This window comes from Trichechus manatus, unplaced genomic scaffold (genome assembly GCF_000243295.1).
Source record: "Trichechus manatus latirostris isolate Lorelei unplaced genomic scaffold, TriManLat1.0 scaffold00170, whole genome shotgun sequence".
In the NCBI taxonomy this organism is placed as follows: domain Eukaryota; kingdom Metazoa; phylum Chordata; class Mammalia; order Sirenia; family Trichechidae; genus Trichechus; species Trichechus manatus.
Window position 1 is genome coordinate 959,372 of NW_004444106.1, and position 23,850 is coordinate 983,221.

Here is a 23,850-nt window from a genome sequence, read left to right on the forward strand (position 1 = left end):
AGCTGCGACTGCCTGGGTTCAAATCCCACCATCCAAGTGAACCTGGGTGAGTTATGAGAACTTTCTGTGCTTTATTTCCCCTCCCCACCATAAACTTGGGATGATGATGATAATAATTATCTATGAATCTAGTATTTATAAAGTGGTTTGAAAGTGCCTGGTGCGTGGTAAATGTTCAGTAAGTATTTGTAAAACTCACTTATCTATGAGATTCTTGAGGGCAGGGGCTGAGTTCATTTAGTGCAGTATTTTCAGACCTAGAATCTACTGATCTGTTGAATTGGCCTTGAGCAAGCCACTTAACTTCTCTGAGCCTCAGTCTCCTTGTCTGTGAGTAAAACATAATAATCTCTACCTCATGTGATTGCTGAATTAAATGAGATTAAGGAGTCTAAGAAGCCCAGAACAATGCCAGACACGTTCCTAAAACCCATTGCCATCAAGTTGATCCCGACTCACAGGGGCTCTACAGGTTTCCAAGGCTGTCATATTTATGGAAGGAGCCCTTGTGGCTTCTGCAAAGATTATAGCCTTGGAAACCCTATGGGGCAAATCTACTCTGTCCTATAGGGTCGCTGAGTCAAAACTGACTTGACAGCAACGGGTTTGGTTTTAATCTTTAGGGAAGGAGACTGCTACATCTTTCTCCCGTGGAGCGGCTGGTGGGTTCTAACTGCCAACTTTTCAGTTAGCAGCCGAGCACCTAACCACTGTGCAACCAGGGCTCCTAACACATCCCTGGTGACCAGTAAATGACTCCCCTTCCCTTTTCTACAGATTCCAAGCCCAGTGTGAGTAGAACTTTCTACTCCCTCTGTTCCATGCTGCAAAAGGCCTGCTGCTTCCTTGGAGACCAAAGAGAGAGGATGTGCTCAAAAGAAAAAAACTTCTAGTGACCCCTGCACCACTCAGCATCAAGGCTGAGATGGCAGAGTGTGTACCGGGGCCATTTGCCTGTCACTCCACATTGGAACTCAGGTTCTTCTCACTCCAACAGGCCGTGGATGCAGCACTTGAAGGGTTCAAACTCAGGATCTGTAACTTTCCGAAGTTTAAGTATTTGGCTACTTTATTTCACTAAGCCTCGGTTTACCTCCCCACCAAATAGGGAGAACGAATAATGTTAGTTGTAAGGATAAGACAAAACGGTGGAAGTGAAACTGCTTTGTACATGGTTACTACTGTTGAAGAGGAAGAAGCAGGTGTTACTCACGTGGAAGACGAAACAAAGGGAAAGACCCAACCCTTCTACATCTCCTGCACCTGCACGCCTTTTAAACAGGGCGGGGCGGGGCCACGGCATCGATCACTCGGCGCTCCTAGGCACGCCGTCGTGATCAGATGAGCTCTGAGCGATCAAAACTCTGCGGGCAACCCTTGGCGTAAGGAGGGAGTTGGAGAGTTCAGACAAGACGGAACAAGTCTTCGCCAGCCCCGGGGCACCTCGACACCACCCAAACGCAAGAGAGGTCAGTTTGAGCAACTCGAGAGCGCTGGTAGCTCTGGCTCTTTAGAAGTCGAAAGGCCGGGATTGGAAAGGGAGGGTTGCGCAGGCGTCCTGGTAAGAGATGAAGCGAGAAGAGGGACGGCCCCGCGCGTGCGCCTTGAAAGCTCAGGGCCGCTCTTCGAAGTAGTAATGAGAGCGAGAAGGAAACCAGCGCATGCGCTCTGAGAACGCCGCGTAGTTTGCCCCTCCAGTTCTCCCGCGCTGCCAGCGGATAGGCGGAAGGCAGCGCGCGTGCGCAATGCTCTGCTTGCGGCAGTAATTTCATTTTGCGCACGCGTGAGACGGATCCGCCCGCAGGGTATTTTGCGCACGCGCAGTTATTTATGTCGTGTTGGTGTAGTGCGCCTGCGCGATTTTTTTGGCGTTGTCTGTATCCGCAAGTAGAAACCGGTTGTAGCTTTCATGCCGTCAGCCCTTTGTCATCGCCTGGAGCTGGCCCGACTGGAAACGCTTGAACATGGGCCGCGAGAAATGCCGCCTTGGGAAGGCGCCGTGGGTGGGGAAGGGTCTGAGGCCTCGGGGTGGAAGGTAGGTGTGGGCTACCTAGAGCCTGCGGTGTCCGCGCGTCCCGAGGACCCTGTGGGGCCGCGGGCGTAGAGCCTCTCTCGGGACCTGTGTGGCATCGGTATCGCGTTGTCCCCCCCCCCAAGGTCCAACAAGATGAGTATTGTCGAGCCGATGTCACCGTGCTCAAAAGGGTTAACTAGCAAGCCCAAGGTCAGGAGCTGGGTAGGTGTTTGAGGCCACACGGACGCCCAAACAAGAGACTGTGACCCCGGAAGGCCAGAGGCACCCTTGTGCCCTTGAATGAAGCTTTGTGGAAAATTATCCGAGCCCTCTGGAAAGTCTCCCAGAGCTCCCTAGAAAGCTGTTGTTATTGGCAGTTTCTGTGGAATACTGCCACAACAGAATTGAAGAAATTACAAAACTTTGTAGGCAGCCTATTCCCAGAAGGCAGATGGAGGCTAATAAATTCTGGAGGCCACCTCCGGGAAGCTTCCTCATGACTAGCATGGTGCTCTCAGGTTGGCTGTTTCAGGAGGTCACTCTGAGGCCTTTGTGGAGCCCTCAGGGTGGCTGTTCCACATGGCCAACCCAGGACCCTCTGGGAAGCATGGTGAGATTCTCAGGCCGTTTCACCCAGCCAACTTAAAGACCACTCTGGGAGGTACCTTAGGGTTGCTGATTTTTAAAACTAACTTAACAGAACTCGGATGACTGGTGACTTCCTAGGAGCCTATTTTGTGTAGTCAACAGGAACCCACTTTGGCTGTTACTGACAGCTAACCAAAAGCCAGTTTACAAGGCCTAGATGTAATGAAGAAACCCTGGTGGTGTGGTGGTTAAGAGCTACAGCTGCTAACCAAAAGGTCAGCAGTACAGATCCACCAGGTGCTCCTTGGAAACCTTACGGGGCAGTTCTTCTCTGTCCTGTAGGGTCGCTATGAGTTGGAATCGACTCAGCACGGGTTTGGTTTGGTTTTGGTAGACATAATGAACTCTGGCTAGATGGTGAACTTACGAAATCAGGACCCATGTCCACTTGGACTGTTCCGTACAGCCTATACTTGGCCCCTTTGTGTTTCATATGACCAGCAAGAAGCCCTTCATAAGGCTCATACGTGAGGGACTCCTGGAGGCTGGTGTATAAAGCCAAGACAAAAGCCACTCTGACAGGTTGTCTCATATAACACGTCTGACCTACTTTCCACGAAGAGCGTTGCATACACCAACCAGCCTCTACGTAAAGAGCTTTGACGGACTAAATTATTAACCCAAAACAGTGCACTGAGAAAAGCTGTTCTATGTAGCCTGTACCTCACCTTCCCCTGAAAGCTGTCCATGTCATGAGGCCAACCTGTGTGACACTCTGGAAGGCCAATTTACAAAGCCGGGACACAAGGTCACTCAGGTTTTTTCTATACATGACACCGTCCCCACAAAAGAACAACAACCGTAACAAAAAATCCAAAGCTTTCTGTGATCACCGAGGTCTTTTAAGACCAATACCAGTTGAGCTCCGGGAGACCAACTTGTTAAGTGAAAATACAAAGCCACTTGGTCTTTGTCACATGGCCTATACTTAGGGTGACTATAGGTGTCAATTCAACTGAAGTAACCCAAGCTTATGAGTATTGTCCAGATATAAATATAGCATCCTGGTTTGGATGAATTATATCCACCTGTACCTGACTAAAGGAGTCCTGGTGGCACAGTGGTTAGATGCTTGGCTCTTAACGAAAGGTCAGTATTTTGAACCCACCAGCCACTCTTTTAGGGAGGAAAGACCTAGCAATCTGCTCCAGTAAGATTACAGCCTAGGAAACCCTATGGGGCAGTTCTGTTCAGTCATGTAGGGTCACTATTAGTCGGAATCAGCTTGATGGCACACAACAACAGCATACCTGACAACAAGGTCCCTAGGTGGTGCAAACAGTTTGTGCTCAACTGCTAACCCAGAGGTTTGAACCTACCAAGTAATACTGTGAAAAAAAAGGCCTGGCAGTTTGCTTCCATTAAGATTATGGCCAAGAAAACCCTGTGGAGCAGTTCTACTCTGTAACACATGGGGTCACAGTGAGTCAGAATTGACTCAAGGGCAATTAACAATATACCTGACAACCAGAAGGCTGTTCACACAACCCACAATAAGCCGTTTTTTGTGGAACTCTGGGGGGCCAATTTAAAAGCCAGTCTACGGTACCATTCTGAAAGACCATTTCGTACAACTTATACCTGGCTCCCTCCTCTGGAATACTGTTTGTTTAATATAACCTTTTTTGAAAAGCAATTCTGTGAGGAGCTCTGGGGAGCCAATCAATAAAGCCAGGCCACCAGTCTGCTCAAGCTGATCCCTTCCTCTGGAAAACTGCCTGATACAACTATTGAAGAAGATTTTTATCAGACTAACATGTGGGTCATGCTGGAAGGCTGATTTGTAAAGCCAGGACATGAGGCCATTCAGAGAGGCAATTTCACACAGCCTGTACAGGTAAGGCCATCACAAATGGTTTGTTGTCTGAAGGCTGCTTCTTGCAACCCATATGTGGCCTGCTCCTTTGGAAAAGTGTTTCATACAACCAACAGAAAGTGTTTCACAGCCAGAGTAAGGCCCATTCTCCTAAAAGGTTATTTCCACATGGCTAACAGGAGCCAACATGAGACTGCCCTCTGGAGAGTTGATGGACACAACCAATAGAATCCTGGCACTATAAGGAACCATATTGAAGGTTGGTTTCTAAAACTACAACAAAATCTGAGAGGCCATTTCACCTGGCCTTCAGACAAGGCCCCAATGTGTAAGGAGGCCAGTATTTAAAAGAAGTTATGAGGCTCCTTTGGAAGACTTTAATATAGCAGCGTGTGGTTCCTCCCTGTCTTAGTTATCTAGTGCTGCTGTAACAGATACCACAAGTGGATGGCTTTAACAAACAAGTTTATTCTCTCACAATCTAGGCTAGAAGTCCAAATTCAGAGCATCAGTTCCAGGGGAAGGCTTTCTCTGTCAGCTCTAGAGGAAGGTTCTTGTCATCAGTCTTACCCTGGACTAGGAGCTTCTCCACACAGGAGACCCTGGTCCAAAGGGCGCACTCTGCTCCTGGCACTGCTTTCTTGATGGTATGAAGTTCCCACTCTTTGCTTGCTTCCCTTTTCTTTTATCTCTTGTAAGACAAAAGGTGGTGCAGGCCACACTCCAGGGAAACTCCCTTTACATTGGATCAGGGGTGTGACCTTAATAAGGGTGTTACAATCCCACCCTAATTCTCTTTATCATAAAGTTACAATCACAAAATGGAGGACAACCACACAATACTGGGAGTCATGGCCTAACCAAGTTGACACATATTTTGGGGGGACACAATTCAATCCATGACACTCTCCCAAAGGTTCTTTGATACGACAGTTTTTTAGAAGGCCAAGTTAAAAGAGGTTCTGAGAATCGTATGGAATCAGGCCATAAGACCACTCAGCCTGATGTGGTCACATGCCACTTCACTTTGGAAAGTTGCTTCATGCTGTCAGCATAAGGCCCTCTGGGAGGCCAGTGTTTAAAGTCAATCATGAGGCCTTGTGAGAGGCCATTTCAAGTGGCTAATACAGAGGCAATCTGGAAAGCCACTTTGAAAACTAACTCATACAGCTCTCCTGAAATTCCCAACCCTGGAAGACAGTCAAACAGTGCCATCATAAGTGTCCCTGAAGGCCTTATAAGGCCATTCACTGAGGAACTCTGGAATTTTTCTAAGGCTATTTCATGTGGCCGGGAGGAGACTTGTATAGCCAACTTGAGGCCTCTTTCCCAGAAAGCTTTTTCACATGGTCTTCAAGAGGGTATGTCATGGTCAGCATGACACAAACCAGCCTCCAAGGCCAATTTGCAAAGCAGCGTAAGAGGCTGCTTTCTGAAGACCAAACATGAGGCCACCTTGTGGGGCTAGATTACAAAGCAAAGCATGAAGCCACTTGGGGAAGGAGGTTTATGAAGCAGCACTTTGGGCTGCCTTAGGAGGCTGGCTTTGTAAGATCCTTATGTGCTCTATGGGGGTCCATTTTATAAAATCCTGGGAGGCTGGTTTACAAAGCCCATAATCAGCGTCCCAGGAAAACTAGTTTATCGCCCATTTGAAACCCTCTGGGAGGCTGTTTTATAAAGCCACTCTACGAGGCCAATTTATAAAGCTGGTACCTAAGGCCCCAGTGGAAGCCAGTTTTATAGTAAGGCAGATAAGTGGTTGTTAGGGAAGCCTTTTGTCTTTTAGATGCTCAAGGTGAGACTTTTCGAGGTTGCTTTATAAGATGCTCAGGGGATGAGACATCCAGGGAGGCCAGTTGGTGGATCCCTTCCATAAGCCCACGTGTTGTCATTCGTGTGGCAAATGGATGAGACAGCCCTGGCGGGTTGGACTGTGCAGCTTTTCTGGAAGTCCAGGAAGGCTGTTGAGGAGGTTCACATGAGACATTTATGAGTCCTCCAGGAGGCTGAGTCTCTGGGTGGTGCAAACAGTTAATGTGCTCAGTTACTACCTAAAGGTTGGAGGTTCAAGTCCACCCAGAGGCTCGTTTTTCGGAAGTAGATCCTCTGGGAGGACTCCATCCTTTCGGTTAGCAACCGAGCACATTAACTGTTTGCACCACCCAAGGAGTTCCCTTTCTGTGTAGGTGTTATGTATTTCCAAGTTTCTTCCTGAGGAGTTAAGAACTTATTCCTTTAACATCCTATGAGGTGCCTACTATGAGCCAGGGCCTGATTTTAGGCTATAGGAAAATAAAGAGAAATGAGGCTCATTCTTGGCCGGGAGGAACTCACAGTCTAGTACTGGAGAGACAGACATACAAGCAGGTATTTGTAGTACACTGTGACAAGCGCTGCAAGAGGCTCACACGTGGGAACCCAGAACGTGTTTGGAGAGTCATGGCGAGCTTCAGACAGTGGGTCATTTAAAATGGGCCTTCAAGGTTGGTTAGGAGTTTGCCAGGCAGAGGAAGGATGTTGGAGGCATTCCAGGCAAGCAAAAGTGCATGTCCCTCCCTGAACAAACATTTATCCAGTGCCCACTGCATAACCAGGAGCTGTGCCAGGCCCCGAGGATACAGTGGTGACCCAGACAGATGTGGGTCCCGCCTCACAGAGTTTATGCCTACCAGGGAAGATTATTGTTGAAAAATTGTCACAGATGAGATGCGTGTTAGAAAGGACAAGAACAGGGAGCTGTAGGAACATGTCTTAGGGGACCAAGGCTGCTCGTGGTCTGTAACCTTTGCTTCTTCCTCCATCAGGCACTGTGAGACGGAGCCAGATGGCAGAAGGCACCAACCATCTTGGAGACCCCCAGGCAGGAACAGGTGCCCTCTGGGAGGCCCTCAGGGCACTCCTGCCACCCACGAAAGAAGGCTTGAAATTGGACGTTGGTGAAAAAGTGGAGAGGAGTGTAGTTCTGCTGCTGGAGCGAGCTGCTGAGCTCTTCTACGGGGGCAGAAGGAGTGAGTGTCTGCAGACAAGCGAGATGATCCTGGACTACTCCTGGGAGAAGCTCAACACAGGGCCGTGGCAGGATGTGGACAAAGGCTGGCGACAGGTTTACACCTTTGGCTGCCTTCTGAAAGCCGTGTGTCTGTGTGAGATGCCAGGGGACACTGCCGCCGTGGCTGCAGCCCTGAGGGTCTGCGACATGGGCCTGCTGATGGGGGCGGCCATCCTTGGGGATGTCCTCATTAAAGTTGCCACCATCCTCCAGGCACACCTTCCCTCTGAGAAAAGGCCTGCCCAAGGCCCGACCTGGGAGCAGCCCAGCACAAAGGTATCGGGTGAGAGTGTCACTGACCACCCCTAGCATAAGCCGACAGCACGTTTTTCTGGAAGTGTTGAGTTGCCTCTCCACCAGGACAAGGCCCGTGAAATGCCGACACGTCCCTGCCTGAGAATGGTGTCTCTGTGGATTTTGGAAATGGAGCAGCTCAGGCTATCTTCTCAGTTTTTAATTTTTTTTTTTTTTTGTTTTCAGTTTCTGCAAAAGCAGGGCCCTTTCAGGGGAGAAGGAGGGTGGAAGCCTGGTGGTTCCTGAGAGAAACAGCGCAGACTGATTGTGTGGGTGAGCTGCCGCCAGCTTAGCCCGTTTCTTGCAGCCTTTTCCTGGTCAGCTTGCTGAAGTGTCTCCTACTGTCCTGGCTGCCTCTGTCCCTGGCTGCTGAGGTCAGATGAGACACTGCAACTGGCTGACTTCTGTTCCAGGTGACCAGTCTGTCACAGGCCTTGGGTCCTTGCCTGTGTAGTTTCTGGTATTTCAGTGTGTGTGCCAGAGGGCATCCTACAGATAGAGGGTGGCTCCCTAGGAACCAGCACTGAACCACAGGCCTCACTCCCAGTACTGCTGGGCAAGTCAGCTAACTCCCCTCACCCTCAGTTTCCTCGTCTGTAAAATGGCCCCAGAAAGAAAAGAGCCAGGAATGTGCTGGATGCTGGGAGTGGAATTATGGGTGCTTTTACATTTTTTTCTAAATACTTTTTTGTATTTTCCTATAATGGGTATTATTTATATATCAGAACAAATGCAAATGGAAGTCAGTAAAGGCACATGCGTGTAACCAAACTAAAAGGAAGTCCTACAAACTGGGAAGAGAAGTTTTTACAGCAAACGTATCAGAGAGTGAATATCTTTATCACATGAGCAGATGTTACACAGAACAGGGAGAAATCTTGGGCCTCAGGAGATAGGCCAGGAGCACGAACAGACTGTACACAAGGAGGAAATTGGTCTATTAAACAAACATACGGAGAGATGTTTGACCTCATCTCTGGTCACAAAAAGAGAACTGCAAACCGCAAAAGCGGCAAGATGCCCCTTTTGGGCTGTTACGTTAGCAAACAATGGTTAATCCAATACCCAGGGCTGCGGAGGAGCCGAGGGGCCAAGGGCATGTTGTGGTGGTTGATCTTTTAGAGGGCAAAGCAACATGCAGATGAAAGGAAACTGTCTGTACCCTTTACCCAGGTGCCACACTGACCCCTCCCTGCCCCCCGGCCAAGTCTGTCCCAAGGGAATATGGAGGGGGCTTCACACCCGAGGTGATCTCCAGCATAGGGCAGTGTCGGAGCAGTGTATGAGGTAGAGGGGCAAGAGCTCAGGCTTGGAGTCAGCCTGCGCTCACCACATGTGACTCGGGCAAGTGTCCTGGCCTTTGGGTGCCTCCATCCTCTTCCTTGTAGAGCAGGCTTTGCTCAGCTGCTTTATTAGCAACAGCAGTGGCCCAGATATGCTGGGGTTGGAGGGAGCAGCACAAATCAGCCCTGACCCTGTCCTGCAGCTTACCTTCTAGCTAGGCTGTCAAAGAACTTCCTGTCTCAGATGGTGAGATAGATGGAGTCGCTGGCCTCAGACAGGGCAGTCAGGGAAAGCCTCTTTGATGATGGGGTATGTGAAAAGGAAAGCCTGCCAAAGAGAGAACACAAAGGCCTTAACGCATCGGCTGCAGGAAGAATGTTTGCTGCCGCCACTCCTGTGGTTGTTCATGCAAATGAGCGATGTGGGGTCCAGCGGTGGGAGCGCGGGGCTGACGTGTGCCAGCCATTAGTCCTGGGAACTTAGGGCATCTTACCTCCCAACAGATGAGGCAGCGGAGGCTCAGAGACAGGAAGTCACTTGCTCAGGTCATCCATTTGGGAGATGGTGAAGTAAATTACAGTGTAGCCACTCAAAGTATAAGGACTGGGTAGCGGCATGGAAGCTGCTTTAGATGAATTACTGGATAGAAGAGTTAGGGTTGTGTGTTCATCATGAATCTATCTACCAGCAAATCAGTGATAAGTATGTGTGAAAAGATGGGAAAGGAATATACAAGAAAAAGAAAGAATACTTGTAAGTTAGATGGTGGAGTTTAGGGGGATAAGCTTTCTTCTCTATTGCAGGATTTCTGTAAAAGCAATATATTGCAATATACATATAATTTGAACAGACATGCTTCTTAATGAGGTGGTAGAGAAGAAACATCTTGATCTCATCTACTATTATTGTTATTACTGGCACCTAAGCTATCTTCCTGTTGCTGCAGATTCCTCCTGATTCGTCATGGAGTACCTGAAATTTTCACTTTCTGTGGTTGCTGCCATTTTGTTTCAATTTTTTTTTAAACAGAAAGCAAGGAGTGATCACATTCCGATTCCAGATGTGAAGTTAGAAAGAACAGTCCCCCGCCTTCACTGCCCATCCCTCGAGTATTTCAAGAAACATTTTTTGGTTCCAGAGAGACCTGTGATCTTGGAAGGCGTGGCCAACCACTGGCCATGCATGAAGAAGTGGAGGTGGGTGGCCACTCAAGGGCAATGAGGTCCCTTTTCCCATTTTAGGGTCCATCGAGGACTCCCTTACTTCCCCCCTCATCCCCAAGTAAATGCAGCCTTGCGGACTTTACTACCAGCCCCTGGGATTGATCGCTGAGGGGTTAAATAGAATAAAAAGTACAGTGCTCTGAATTTATGCCAGAGGTTTTAAGATTCTTACCTTCAACTGCTTGCTTGCCCTGACTAGTTTTTTTAACAAGTGCCTAAATGGTATCCTCATGTTAAATCTGTCATCCAAGTTTGCAGGATCTCAGGAACTCTGTGGACCTTCTCAGAGCTGTGGAGTTTAAGAGTAGAAATAAAAACCCGAGAGACAGCACCCCCTCCCCCGACCCCCACCCGCTGGGGCTCCCTGGTCCCTGGTGGTTACTGCCTCGGCACGTCTGCTCTATCCTCCTCATCCCTCTCAGATTCACCAGGCAGCTGGAGGTTGTCCGTGATGCCACGGCTGTGCAGCATTCCGGAAATGAGGCCCTGTGTCTTAAGAAGGGTCCATCCATTCGGCCTGTCTTTGTGGTGCTGGTTTTTGGAGGCAGTGGCTCCCACTGAGATGTGTGTGTGTAAAGGAATTTTGATGCAGGTGCCGCATCATAGCAAGTGTTCGTTACTAGCTTCACTAGTACCAGGCCCCAGCGGGCACTTGCCATGTTTCATCTCTTTTACCCGCCCTGGTTTCCATGAGGCAGCTAAGGTCATCATCCCCATTTTATAGATGAGGAACAGGGGCACTTGGAGAGGTGAAGTAACTTGCTGAAGGTCCCTGGTCGGTAACTGGCTGGGCCTGGAGTCTGACCCGGGCCACTGGAGTTCAGAGGCCAGGCACTTCACCGCCCCCCTGGACTGCCCACCATTTGCTCAAAGACAATTCGTCTGCTTAGTGCCAAGTTGAACAATGAGAGGAGCAAGTAGGGAAATAGAGCAGCCCAGCAGGAATGTCAGCAAATCAGATTTTTTGGCTCGATCTGCAAAGCTACCCAGTGCCATGTACTAGCTGTGTGACCTTGGGCAAGCAACCTTACCTCTCTGTGCCTGAGTTTCCTCGTCAGTAAAGTGGGGGATAACAGTGGTTTCTACCTCGTAGGGGTTTTGTGAGGATTAAGTGGGAGACTGCATGTTAAGCACACTTAGCACCCAACACTGGCGGTACCCATAAGTGTTAGCAACATTCATGATGATAACAACAGTGTATATTTTTCTAATAGTTTGGAATATATCCAGGAAATTGCTGGCTGCCGAACTGTCCCAGTGGAAGTAGGTTCCAAGTACACAGATGAAGACTGGTCCCAGACACTCATGACCGTCAACGAGTTCATCAGCAGATACGTCGTGGATGAGGTAGGTCACTTTGACTTGTTTCCTCTGACACTTAGGAGAGAGAGCATGTTGTGTTTGGGCAGATAACCTCCACGGTAGTAGTGGGAGCTTTCTGGAGGAATTAGCCTACAAAGTCAGGTCAGAGGATGGTCAGAGCAAGGAAGGAAAGTTGCTGGGCAGACAGGACAGCAGGGACCCAGTTCAGAGTCTTTGTGGGGTTTTTTTTTTTTTTTGTACAATTCATTGGTTGTAGTATATTCATAAGATCATACAACCATCAACACTGTCTAATTCCAGAACATGTTCATCACCCCTAAAAGAAACCCCGTACTCGTCAGCAGTCACTCCCCATTCTCCTCTCCCCAGCCCCTGGCAACCACTAACCCACTTTCTGTCTCTATAGATCTGTCTATTCTGGGCATGTCATATAAGTGGAATCACAGGAGAGGTGGCCTTTTACGTCAGCCTTCTTTCTTTCACTGAGCATAGTGTATTCAAGGTTCATCCATGTTACAGCATGTATCAGTACTGTATTCCTTTTATGACCAAGTAATATTCCTTTGGATGGATATATACCATATTTTGTTTATCGATTCATCAGTTGGTGGACTTTTGGGTTGTTTCTGCTTTTTTACTATTGTGAAAAATGCTGCTGTGAACATTAGTGTGCAAGCTTTTGTCAGGACCTATGTTTTCAGTTCCCTTGTGTACACCCTAGGAGCGGAATTGCTGGGTCATATGGTAACTCCATGTTTGACTTTTTGAGGAACTGCCAGACATTGCTCGAGGCAGCCACACCATTTTATCTTTTCAGATTCTTAACAGTAAGGGTGGTGGGTAGCTTCCTCTTCTTAGACCCAGGTCACAGAGAACAGAGCCTGCCAAGCCCTAGAGTGGCTGCACCATTCCTGCTGGGTCAGAACAAGAGAAGCCTGCAGTGGGTGCACAGACAGTAGGGAAAGGGACATTCGCCCAGAATCTATGGTCTCAGCCACCTTTCCTGGCCCTAAGGGAGGGTCCTTCACAAGGGTGCAAGGATTTAGCATCAATGGTTTGCACTTCTTCCACACACTCCTCAACAACCCACTCCCAAAGGCAGGACCAGGCCCAGTCACTGAAAGTTCCAATCACATTTAATCATGCACCTGCTGCAATCAAAGTGTCCAGGCCAATGATCGTGCTGGCCTAACAGTTTCTCCCACAGGCCTTCCTGGCCTTGTTACTGAACTCCTGAGGCACCACCCAGCACCCCTGTCCCTCCCTGCCACCTTTCCCACCCATCTCCCTCACTCCTGTATCTCCAGCCTCCTCCATGGGCACTGAGGGTCATTCTCTGCCGGTGGCTTCCTATCAGGGCTCACTGACCCTTGTCCATTCCTGCCTTCTGTACTCATCCCCTCCCACCTCACCTCCACTCAGTTCACTGTCACCTGAGGCCTGGACAAGGGAGCTGTGGAGTCACCACGTTGCCAGGCCACCTGGGAAGGCCTGATGCTGTTGCCCTCTGCTGGGAGGAGCCTGTCTGCAGAGCAGAGAGGCCTAACTAGGGCCAGTTCACAGAGTGGCGTGGCCGATGGGCTTTGGATTAGTCAGAACAGGGTCGAATCCTAGCTCCTCCCTTGCTAGCTGTAAGGCCTTGGCTGGTTATGTAACCCCTTGAATCCTTAGTACATGACTTATAAAACGAGGTAGATAATGCGTATGTCACAGCGATGTTGTGAAGGTTCAAACATAAAGCTCTTAGCGCAGTTCGCATGGTCAGTGCTTGGTAGATGTTTGCAGTCAGGGTCCTCTCGCCCAGGATATCTGGGAGGCAGAGAGCACGGCACAGGGCCTGCCACATGGCAACCTCTTAGTAGCATTTGTTGGAAAGAAGAAAGGACAAGGAATGAAGGAGAGGGATGGATGGACAGAGGGATTGTAGAGAGGGACCTTCAGTCTACTTCCAGGACCTTCTGTGCAGTATTAGCTTCAGAGCTCCGAGACCAAAGCAGGTTCTGCTGTGGCTGCTGTTAGGTAGGACTGGTCCCCAGACTCACATCTGCCCTGCCCCATCTGACCTTCCCAGAGGCCCCTCCAGCATATGCAGGGAACCCCTTGAGCACCGTGGAGCCCCGTTTGAAAAGTACTGACCTTTTTACCCATCTGATTGGCAAAGTATTTTACAAGATGATGCTATCCAATAATACCCAAAGATAGGAAAACGGGCACTCACACTAATTGCTGGTAAGAATATAAATGATTTAACCTTTGGGAAAATAACTTGCAGAACCTATTAAAAGTTAAAATGCACGTACCTCTCGACTCAATAGTTCTGTGTTTAGATGCTTGTACCACAAAAAAGTAAGGACTGGTATTTAAGGATATTTGGTGAAACATGAGCAAAACAATCTGAATGTCTTCCAATAGGGGAGTAGTTGAATTAATAATATATATTCTGTGAAACGTTATGTAGCCATCAAAGCAGATGAGTTAGATGTGTATAGATTGACCTGAAGAGAGATTCATGATGTATCACTAAGTGAAAAAAGCAAGTTTCAAAGTAATATGTATATTACTAGCGCAATCCTATTTTTATTTGAAACATCCTCACATTTGTACAGCCCCTTCAGTTTTCATTTGAGGAAACTGAGCCTCAGGGGCACGGGGTGGGAGGAGTGACTTAGTTAGGGCAGCCATCCATCAGTGGCACAGGCAGAACAAGGCCGAAGTCTCCTGGCCCTCAGCCCAGCCCTGCTCCTGAGAGGTGGATCCCTGAGCCCAGGAAGGAAGCCTGCAGGGGTTGGGGAGGAGGGCCAAGCAGCATGGGGTGGGAGGGGCACCATTGGGTGGCAGGCGGGGTGGGGCACACCAGGGGCTGAGAGCCACCAACCAGGAGGGCGTCATCCCAGCTCACTGGAGTTTCTGTCACCTCTGCTTTTTTTTTGTGGATTAGCCGAAGGATGTCGGGTACCTTGCTCAGCACCAGCTCTTTGAGCAGGTAAGTCTGGAGACCATGCTTCTCTCCCTTTCAGCTTCTCACCTTCTTCTTTCCCCCTCCTCAGCTCTGACTTGAGAGGCAGGAAAGGGTCTGACACCGCCCACCCACTGGTGCCGCTCTCTGCAGTGGGTGAGGGAGCCCTCCTGTGGCTTGCTCTGTTCCCACCTCACCAAAGGGAATTATTTGCACAAGTGAAGCCGCCAGGCCTGAGGCTGGCGTGCTAAGTCCAGGAGTCCAGGACTGGGCGACGCTCCAGCATGGGCGGGGGGTTGAAGAGGCCACAGGCAGATTAGAGGGGACACCTAGTTAGAAGTCCCAGAGTGGTTAGGACTGAGGAACCAGGTCCCAGGGAGCCAGGCAGGGACTTCTTCTTCTTGTTAGGTGCTGTCGAGTTGAGTAGAACTGTCCCATAGGGTTTCTGAGGAGCAGCTGGTGGATTTGAACTGCCGACCTTTTGTTCAGCAGCTGTGCTCTTAATCACTACGCCAGGCAAAGGCAGCAAGCTCTGATCCAACCCAGAAAGGGCAAGTCCCTGCCTCCTCAGAACACCCAGAGTTCTCTGTGCATGCCCGATACTGTCCTTATCTCAAGAGGCTGCTGACATGGCTGTTGCCTGGGCCTGGGTACCTCTGGTGGGTAGGGGCAGGGTTTGGTTTCTCTGTGTACCCAGTCCTGGCTGGTCACATAGAAGACCATTGGGATATACTTGTTGAAGAGAAGAGGAGGTGGACTTGGCTGGAGCTGAGAGGGAAGAGTAGGACTCGGCGACGCTGGAGGCAGGAGGACATTCCCAGCAAGAGGACTTCACACATGAGAGACAGGGGCAGAGAGTCCCGTGTACCAGGAGCGGCAGCCACCTGGAAAGGTTTGTTTCAAAGAGCAGAGCAAGGATAAGGTGGAAGGGGGAGGGTGGAGGGCCTTGAAGGCGAGACCAGGAGCTTGGGTTTTATCTGTGAGGCATCGAGAAGCCTTGGGAGGCATTTGAGCAGGAGAGTTCCCTGATGAGAAGTGATGTTTCTGAAAGAATCCAACAGGAGCACCAGGGAACTTGCAAGGGTGGGTGCTTGTGGAGCGAGAGGAGAGGCAGAATGTGTTCCTGCAGGGGCAGGCACTGCTCTCACTGCTTCTTCGGCCACATCAGCCCCTTAAGGACAGAACATGAAGAGTTCTAGAGCTGTCCCTCATTGTGGCCCCAACCAGCACTGGCCTCACCAGAGCTTTCAGAAGTGCAGGATCGAGCTCAGGCCCACCACATCACCCGGATCAGGCTCTGCCTGTCCCCAGGGCCCTGGTGACCGTGCGCTCGGTGAGCTGCTGCGCCCCAGCTGCCACGTGACACTCAGGTGGAGGCTGTGGTAACGTAGGGATGGCCAGTCGTGCGTTAAGAGAGAAAATCAGGACACATAATTGTATATAGAGTGATCTCAAAATTATCTTAAAAGACAGGAAGAAATGCTACAGAAGATTAACAGTGATTGTGGGTGGAGGGACGGTGAGTGGTTTTTTCCTTCTCTTTTCTGTGGTTTCCAAATCCTCTGTAATGAGTATGTATGATCATCAGGGAGCCCTGGTTGCGCAGTGGTTAAAAGCTCAGCTGCTAACCAAAAGGTCGGCAGTTCAAATCCACCAGCTGCTCCTTGGAAACCCTATGGGGCAGTTCTACCCTGTATAGGGTTGCTATGAGTTGCAATTGATGGCAACAGGTTGGTATAATCATCAGATGAGAAAAAAATCAACTTTATTTTTAAATGCAAACAAAGTAAGAGAACAGAGTAGCGTACCAGCAATTGGATTGTGTTTTGCATTTTCAAAGCTGTCTAGTTAGGAAGCTAAAAAGCTAAACTGACTAGAGCAGGGCTCATCCTGAGGAGATTTCACAGTTTGGTTTTCTGCCTGCCTCTCCTTGCCCCTCTCGCCCGTGCCCTACTCACTTGATCAGTTCTGTACTTGGTGGATGCATGTCTTGACCAGGATGCATACTGGGAGCACTGCCCTTAGGGCGGGGGTCCTTCTGAGTCCCTCTTCTGCACCAAGTGCTATGCTGGGCACTGGGGACACAGGGGTAAAGAAGACAGGGTCACTCCCCTCCCATAGTGACCTAAAAGGCAAAATGCATCAGACGGTGAGTACCTCAAAGAACGTGAGAGAGGTGGCTTGATGACGGTGACTGGGGGCCTTAGCAAGGGCAGCCAGGGAAGGTTTCTGTAAGGGGGCAGTGTGTGAGCAGTGACCCGAAAGATGAGCTATAGTCCTGAGACAGAAGGGCCTCGCCAGCTGGGAGGCACCAGGAGTGTGGAGGTGTGAGGACAGAGTGAGCGTGCACATTCAGGGGCAGAAACATGCAGCATGGCTGGAGAGCATGAGTGGGGGAGGGAAGTAGCAGAAGAGCCTGAGAAGTAGGCAGGGGACTGGATTACGAAGGCTGTTCTTAATGTGGAGGGTTTTAAGTGTTTCGGGGATCCCTGCGGCTCCTGTTTCAAGAATGAATTGAAGGTACCCAAGCGTGGAAGCAGAAGGACTAGTTTGGAGGTTGGGAAAGTGGAGAGGTTTGAGGTATCTGAACTGCTGGCACTTGGAGATTGGTCGGACGTGTGGGGCTTGAGAGAAAGGGAATATCCAGGAAGACCCTGAAATCTGGAACCTAAACAACTTGTTAGATAGAGCTGGAGGTCCAGGAGGGCTCGTCTTGCCTGAAGAACTTGGCCGTATGGCCTTGGCCAGGCCCCATGGTGGGACACAGCAGGGGTTCCCCGAGAGAGCAGTGCTAGGTGGGAGGGTCCGTGCCCAGAAAGGGGAAGACACAAGTTCACCAAGGGTCAAGCTAAGTGAGAGCTGAACCCCATCTGAAGAGTTGGGAGCAGAAGCCCAGCTGTGGTGGTTTCCACCCTGAAGTTAACGACGGCACCTTCTGAAGGTCTGGTCAGGAAGTGGTTTCAGGCAGAGTGCGTGATTTCTTCACTTTGAGACCCTGGTTCTTTCCAAATGAGGCTGGAACACTGCAGCCCCACCTGCCCTGACCTCCAAGCTTGTCTGATGTGCTTGCTGACACGTGGCTCTCAGGCTTTGAGGAATTGAACAGAAACTTGTTTGATCCCTGAAAGGATCCCATGTGCTAAAGCCATAAAGTAGAAACCAGCCACGCTTGAAGTTGGAATCTGGTTGGGAACGTTGTTTGAAGTGAAGATGTCCAAGACATGGGATTTGCCCTCACTTCATTCACAGACCTGGGAGTGGCCTGCCCTTCTCAGAGGCAGTTTCTGTGCGCAGTCCTGACTCTGCAGGGTACAGCAGCAAGTGCTGGATGCCCACACTAGGCTTTTAAAGTCAGAAGCCAAGAGCCCACATCTTTGTTATGTGTTCCCTTGAGTCACCCTTTCCCTGAGGCAAAGACGTCAGAAAGAGGGTGAGGGGGCTGGGGGAAAGATGTAGGATATAAGAAAACACTCGGGAAACAGTGATTATTGTCTTATTAAAATATCAGCTTGTCATGCACGCTTATCACTGCAAAGCCCTGATGATGGCTGAGCCAGCAGTGCCCCACCTGGTGAGCCCTGACGTCACTTCCTCTGAGGCCCTCCAACACCTCTTCCCAAAGAAACACGGCACAGACTCAGTGCCACCTGGGCCAGAGAATGTGAACAGCTTTTGACTCTTCTGCACATCACCAAGCTGCTGCCTAAATAGTTTTACCCATTTACGTCGCCAGCAACCCTGCAGGAGAGCGCCCCATTTACCACATCCTCACCACCGCTGCGTGTTATCGATTGGTAAATCTGTGCTCATTTGATTAGGGGAAGCCCGTGACCCATTGTTGATTTAATTTGAACTTATTTGCAAATGAGACCAAACACCTTTCCTTATTTCTAATTAGTTTTCGTGTGTTATCTGGTTTTTGTCCTTTGATTACTTGCGTAATTTATGTATGAGTATCTTTTTTTCCTTATTAATTTGTATGAACTGTGTACATTAACCCCTCATTTACCTCCGTTCAAGTAAGTTAACTAGTTGGTTGGCCTTTATACTAATTGTTTAAAATGTACCAATTATGATTTATTTATTATTAGTAAGGAGCCCTGGTGGCACAGGTTAAGCATTCGGCTCCTAACCAAAAGGTCGGCAGTTCGAATCCACCAGCTGCCCCTTGGAAACCCCGTGGGGCAGTTCTGCTCTGTCCTATAGGGTCGCTATGAGTCAGAATCAACTTGACAGCCATGGATTTTTACCATTAGTAAAGTTTAGAAAAACTTCCCCTCCGGAGAGTTGATAAATATTCAATCCCATTTTCTTTAATTGATTTTTTTAAATAACTATATTTTTTTTTTAATTATAAGCTGATGTTTTTAAGTATAAAGCGCTGCTGTCAGGTTTTTTAAAAAGGAAGCAAATAACGAAATGCATTCGATAGTGAAACAGATCTGAAAATAAAATTACACCTCTTTCCTGCTGATTGTATATATTTTTAAGTGTTTTTGAATTCCTGGACAGTAAAATGTGATGTGATAGTATTACCACACAAGTGGCCCTCCACCCAGTAGTCAGTCAGTTTCTATGCTGGTGTGTGCTGGCCTGGTCTCTGACCTGCCGTGTCTGTCCCAACACCCACAGATCCCAGAGCTGAAGCAGGACATCAGCATCCCTGATTACTGCTGCCTGGGCAACGGGGAGGAAGACGAGATCACCATTAACGCCTGGTTTGGTCCCCAAGGAACCGTCTCCCCACTTCATCAGGATCCCCAGCAAAACTTCCTAGCCCAGGTTGGAGTTGCTGTGGAGCTTGTCCCTCCTCCTGGCCCAGCCATGGGGCCTGGCCACACCAGGCTCTTAAAAAGAAAAACAAAGGCACGGCAGCAGATGAAATGAAATGAAAAAAGAGAAATGGTGCCAGGCCTCATGGTGGGGCTCTCTCCCCAGTCAGGGCAGGGAGTGAGTGTCCGTCCTGGCAGCCCAGCCTCTCCCCTGCCCTCACGTTACCACCCATTGGAACCAAGTCAGCTTCTTCCTGCTGGAACTCTTGCTCCAGATAAGGAAAGGGTGGCTCATAGGGGAAGGAGGGGTCTTCCTAGGACCCAGTGAGAGGACTGTGTGTGTTGGGAGGGGCGGGGCATCTTACCACTGCTGCCAAATGACTTTAGTTTCTGTAGGCACAGAGATTTAATAAATTAGAACATTCTTACAGCCAAGCTGACCAGTCCAAAGAGGCAATACAGTAGAGGCCAAGAGCTTGGGGTTCTTAGACGCCTGGAGTGAACACTAGCTCTGTCACCTGCCAGCTTTTTGAACCTGGGCAACTCCCTTAACCTCTCTGTGCCTCAGTTTCCTCCTCTGTAAAATGGATGTGATAATAAACCCACTCATATGGTCATTTTGAGGACTAAGTTAACACGCATAAAGCACTGAAAACAGTGCTTGGTACAGTCAACTGCTTAATTACTGTTAGCTGTAATAACGAGGTCTTCATTGAGTCATATTTGGAGCAAAAGCATGCACTCAGAATTCTGAGCACAAGTGTGGTGGGGCCCAGGGAACAGCAAGTGGGCAGCCCAGAGGGGTGACGGGATGCTGGTCCAGGGACTGCAGGGTCAGTCGGGGGCAGCAGCAGTGGGCAGGGAGGCTGACTGTGAGGTCTCTCTCTTTCCAGGTGATTGGGAGTAAATACATCCGGCTGTATTCACCGCAGGAGTCAGAGGCTTTATACCCTCATGACTCACACCTGCTTCATAACACGAGCCAGGTAGAGCCTCGGACCCGCTGTGACATCGCAGACCGCCCTGTGCCCCCTCCTCCCATGCCCCGCCCAGTTATGCCTGAGGAAAGTGACTCCTTTTGTTTGTACAGGTTGACGTGGAGAACCCCGACTTGGAGAAGTTCCCCAAGTTTGCTGAGGCCCCGTTCCTGTCCTGCATCTTGTCTCCTGGAGAGGTCTTGTTCATCCCAGTTAAGTACTGGCACTATGTGCGGGCTCTGGACTTAAGCTTCTCAGTCAGCTTCTGGTGGTCGTAGCCCAGATAAAAGGGGGTCACTGCTCTAGGCCTGACCTGGGGCTGAGTCCTGGGATCTAGAGACAAGCTGGACTAAGCCTGTGCCTGAAGAAGCCTTTGCTGCCCAGGGGAGGGGCATTGGGATGAAAGGGGTGTCCCACCCAGAAGGACATTCCAGGCAGACCAACAACTCACACTGAGGCCCAGGTACCAGGAAGCCTGAAACAATGGGAAACGAGCAGTGTGTGCAGTGGCTTCATTTACCACGTTCAAAACCCAGCTCCACTGCTTCACTGCATTGTGATTTGGAGCAAGTCACTTCACGGTGCCTGAGTCTCCCTCTGGCGAGAGGGCAGTGCCAGTCCTCAGCACAGAGCTCTCGGTGAGGTGTGCGTGTGCAGCAGCAGCTCCCGCCGCTCCACAACTAAGTCACTAGTGACCGCTCCTGTCGCGAGCCGTAGAAATTACGACCATTGCATACTTTGCTGTCGTGACTGGGCCTGTGGGGATGGCCACAGCCTGCAGGCCTGGGAAAGAAGTGGGTGAGCCCTGGTCACAGGAGGGGCCTTACCTGCATGCTCAGGAGTTGGACCTCTGCTGGGGAGAGTTCTGCAGTGGTCGCTACTGAAGTACAAGCTGCCTACAGACAAGTGCATATGCCATCTAGCTGGATGGATTTTCAACTGTGGATAAACCCACATAACGTGCTAGAACCATCCCCAGCACCTAGAAGCCCCCTCTCCCCTGCCCCTTCAGTCACCCTCCCCCCAGGATAACTACTCTCCAGGGGTGGGTTTTAGGCAGAAAAGAGACCCGGGCTCTCAGTAAAGACAGATGGTTGCTTGTAAACCTGCTCAAAACCTTGGTTGGTGTTACGTTTTGACCATTAAAGCATTTCCCCAGTCCTCTAACTAAAGACAGGCAGGCATATCCCAACAGCTGGCACCAGGAGATGCCCTCCACTTGTTGGGAGAATCACAAATTGGTGGACATTTATACAAGTATTATCTGGATTTTGACAACATGCATGACACCAAGTGATCATGAGGTAAAAATTCATTCATTACAAACCAGTCGCAAAAGAGAAAATTTTAAAAGCTAATAAACCTTAAATTTTTAGTGCAGCTTCACCAACACTCAAAAGATATGCAGAGTAAAACAAAGATGCCTATTACTAACTTAGGAAAGATGTTTAAAACTCTCGTCCTCAGGGTTGAGGGTAGGCTGTCCTGCTGGACAGAATTTTAGCAGCAACCAAGACCATTATATGTCCATGTTCACATTTGGATGTAATGATTCCCACTTCTAGAAATCCATCCAAAGGAAACAGAGAGATGGTCAAGCATATATGTACAACAGTGACCATCACCGCATTATTTGTAATAGCAGTTAACTAGGGACCTTCTACATTATGTCAGTAAGAAACAGCCATGAACACAGTGGAATTTTATTCTGCAGTCAAACATTTAGAATATTCAAAGTTGGGGGAAATGCTCACTATGTCACATTTAAGTAAAATGCACTATGCTCTTAATTTTTAGACATTTTTATATATATGTATATACGTATAAGTGTGTGCACATATGTACATGTCCCAAAGAAAATGCTCCAGATAAATTAGTGGATGTATCCAGGCCAGTCATGAAATGATACATGATTTTAATTTTCTTTTAGCTCTATAATTTCAAATTTTTCAATAAGGTAAGAAATCAGAAAAAAATAAATGTAATTTTATTTTTAAAATAATTTGTTCAAGCACATTTCACTGCCGCCTGTTCTGAAAGGATGCAAGCCCTGGTTCTCAGGGAGCAGCAGTGTCGAGGGGAGCCTGACCTGCAGGCAGGGATCACTGAACTGGTGGGCTGCACTATGGGAGGTGGGTGCCATGTGAGATGGTTACACAGAGGGACAGAGGATGGGCTCAGAAAGTGGAGGCCAGAGCTGATCTGGAAGGATGCATAGGATCTTCCAAGGAGACAAAGGGAGCGTGGGCCTCGAGGCTGAAGTACTCACAGTGATGTCGGGACCGCTGGCACCCAGGGTGGGACAAGGGAAGTGGTTCAAGATAAAATTACAGGTGCAGCAAGATCCTGGATTGTGCATGCCCCTGATGGCCAGATGTGCTGGGGCTTATCCAGTTCATGATAGAAACCCAATTCAAACGGGTTTAAGCTAAAACAAAGCCAACAAACAGCACGGATATATTGCTCCCATAGCAGGAAAGGACACTGGAGGTGCTCTGAGAATGGCCGGAGGAGCTGTAGGAGGAAGCCTGGGCTCAGGCCTCCATGGACAGGCCTCTCTCCCTCCCCTGGATGTCCTCATCTCTGTAGGTCTCCACTGGTTTCCTTCTTCACCGTCTTGCAATAGGCCTTCTCCACAGGGGGAGGAGATGGTCCCAGCAGGCTCAGTCCATATCCTCTAGCTCCATGGCCCACAGGCACAGCTGCTTGTCCTGCAGCTCCAAGTCAAGGAACTCCAGGGAAGACTGCTTGGTGAGGCCTGGGACATGTCTGCCCGGTGACTAGAAGAAATGGAGGGAAAGGAAAGCCTTGCTGGACAGCTGAAACTCTTAACTATGAATGCCCTCCATGACCAGGCCAGAGAACTGTGACCTTATCATGTAGGCCTTGGGGCTTCTGAATTTTGAGCAGAGAGACTGTCAAAATAAATGTGTTGTTGAAAATACAGCAGAACATACACCAATTCCACAATTTCTATGTGTATAATTCAGTGACACTGGTTACATTCTTCAAGTTGGGCAACCATTCTCCCCCTCCCTTTCCGAATCTTTCTTTCACCATTAACATAAACTCACTGCCCACTAAGGTTTCCTATCTAACCTTTCGAATTGCTGTTGTCAATTTTTTCCCATATAGATTGTTGTTTAAAAGAACCCAGTGCTCAAGGGAGACATTCTTTACTAATTAAGCTAAACTATTATTTGGTTTAAAAAAGACTTTAGGGGTTGTTTTTGGTTTAAAGACTACCTCGGGCAGTAGTTTTAAGGGTTCATTCAGCCTCAATGGCTCCAGAAAGACTGGATTCCATGAGAATTTAAAATTCTGTTCTGCGTTTTCCCTTTTGATCAGGATTCTTTTATAGGTTCTTTGATCAAAATGTTCAGTAATGGTAGCCAGGTACCATACAGTTCTGGTCTCATGGCAAAGGAGGCAGTTGTTCAAGGAGAGTTTTCTCGTGGAAGCAATTAGCCACACATTCCATTTCCTCCTCC

The 23,850-nt window shown here is 49.1% G+C and overlaps 1 protein-coding gene across 4 annotated transcripts; it reads left to right on the forward strand.

Annotated features, from left to right (window-relative positions):
* The first annotated feature begins 1,237 nt into the window (after positions 1 to 1,237).
* KDM8 (lysine demethylase 8) lies at positions 1,238 to 23,321 on the forward strand. Of its 4 annotated transcripts, none has more exons than XM_012558513.2 (8): positions 1,238 to 1,469; positions 7,286 to 7,806; positions 10,138 to 10,304; positions 11,546 to 11,678; positions 14,593 to 14,637; positions 19,243 to 19,392; positions 20,276 to 20,368; positions 20,473 to 23,321. In XM_012558513.2, the coding sequence occupies exons 2-8, from the start codon at positions 7,306 to 7,308 to the stop codon at positions 20,635 to 20,637; spliced, it is 1,254 nt and encodes a 417-aa protein (XP_012413967.1). In that variant the 5' UTR covers positions 1,238 to 1,469; positions 7,286 to 7,305; the 3' UTR covers positions 20,638 to 23,321. The 4 variants fall into 4 exon arrangements, with proteins under 4 accessions (XP_012413967.1, XP_023596767.1, XP_023596766.1 ...); XM_023740998.1 differs by lacking the exon at positions 1,238 to 1,469 and adding an exon at positions 3,987 to 4,499; XM_023740997.1 differs by lacking the exon at positions 1,238 to 1,469 and adding an exon at positions 5,079 to 5,125.
* Positions 23,322 to 23,850: the final 529 nt, after the last annotated feature.

Coding starts and splice junctions, on each gene's coding strand:
- KDM8 (XM_012558513.2), top strand. CDS start 7,306: ATGGCAGAAGGCACCAACCATCTTGGAGACCCCCAGGCAGGAACAGGT. Junction 10,305..11,545: donor CCATGCATGAAGAAGTGGAG/GTGGGTGGCCAC, acceptor TTTTTCTAATAG/TTTGGAATATATCCAGGAAA. Junction 11,679..14,592: donor GCAGATACGTCGTGGATGAG/GTAGGTCACTTT, acceptor TTTGTGGATTAG/CCGAAGGATGTCGGGTACCT.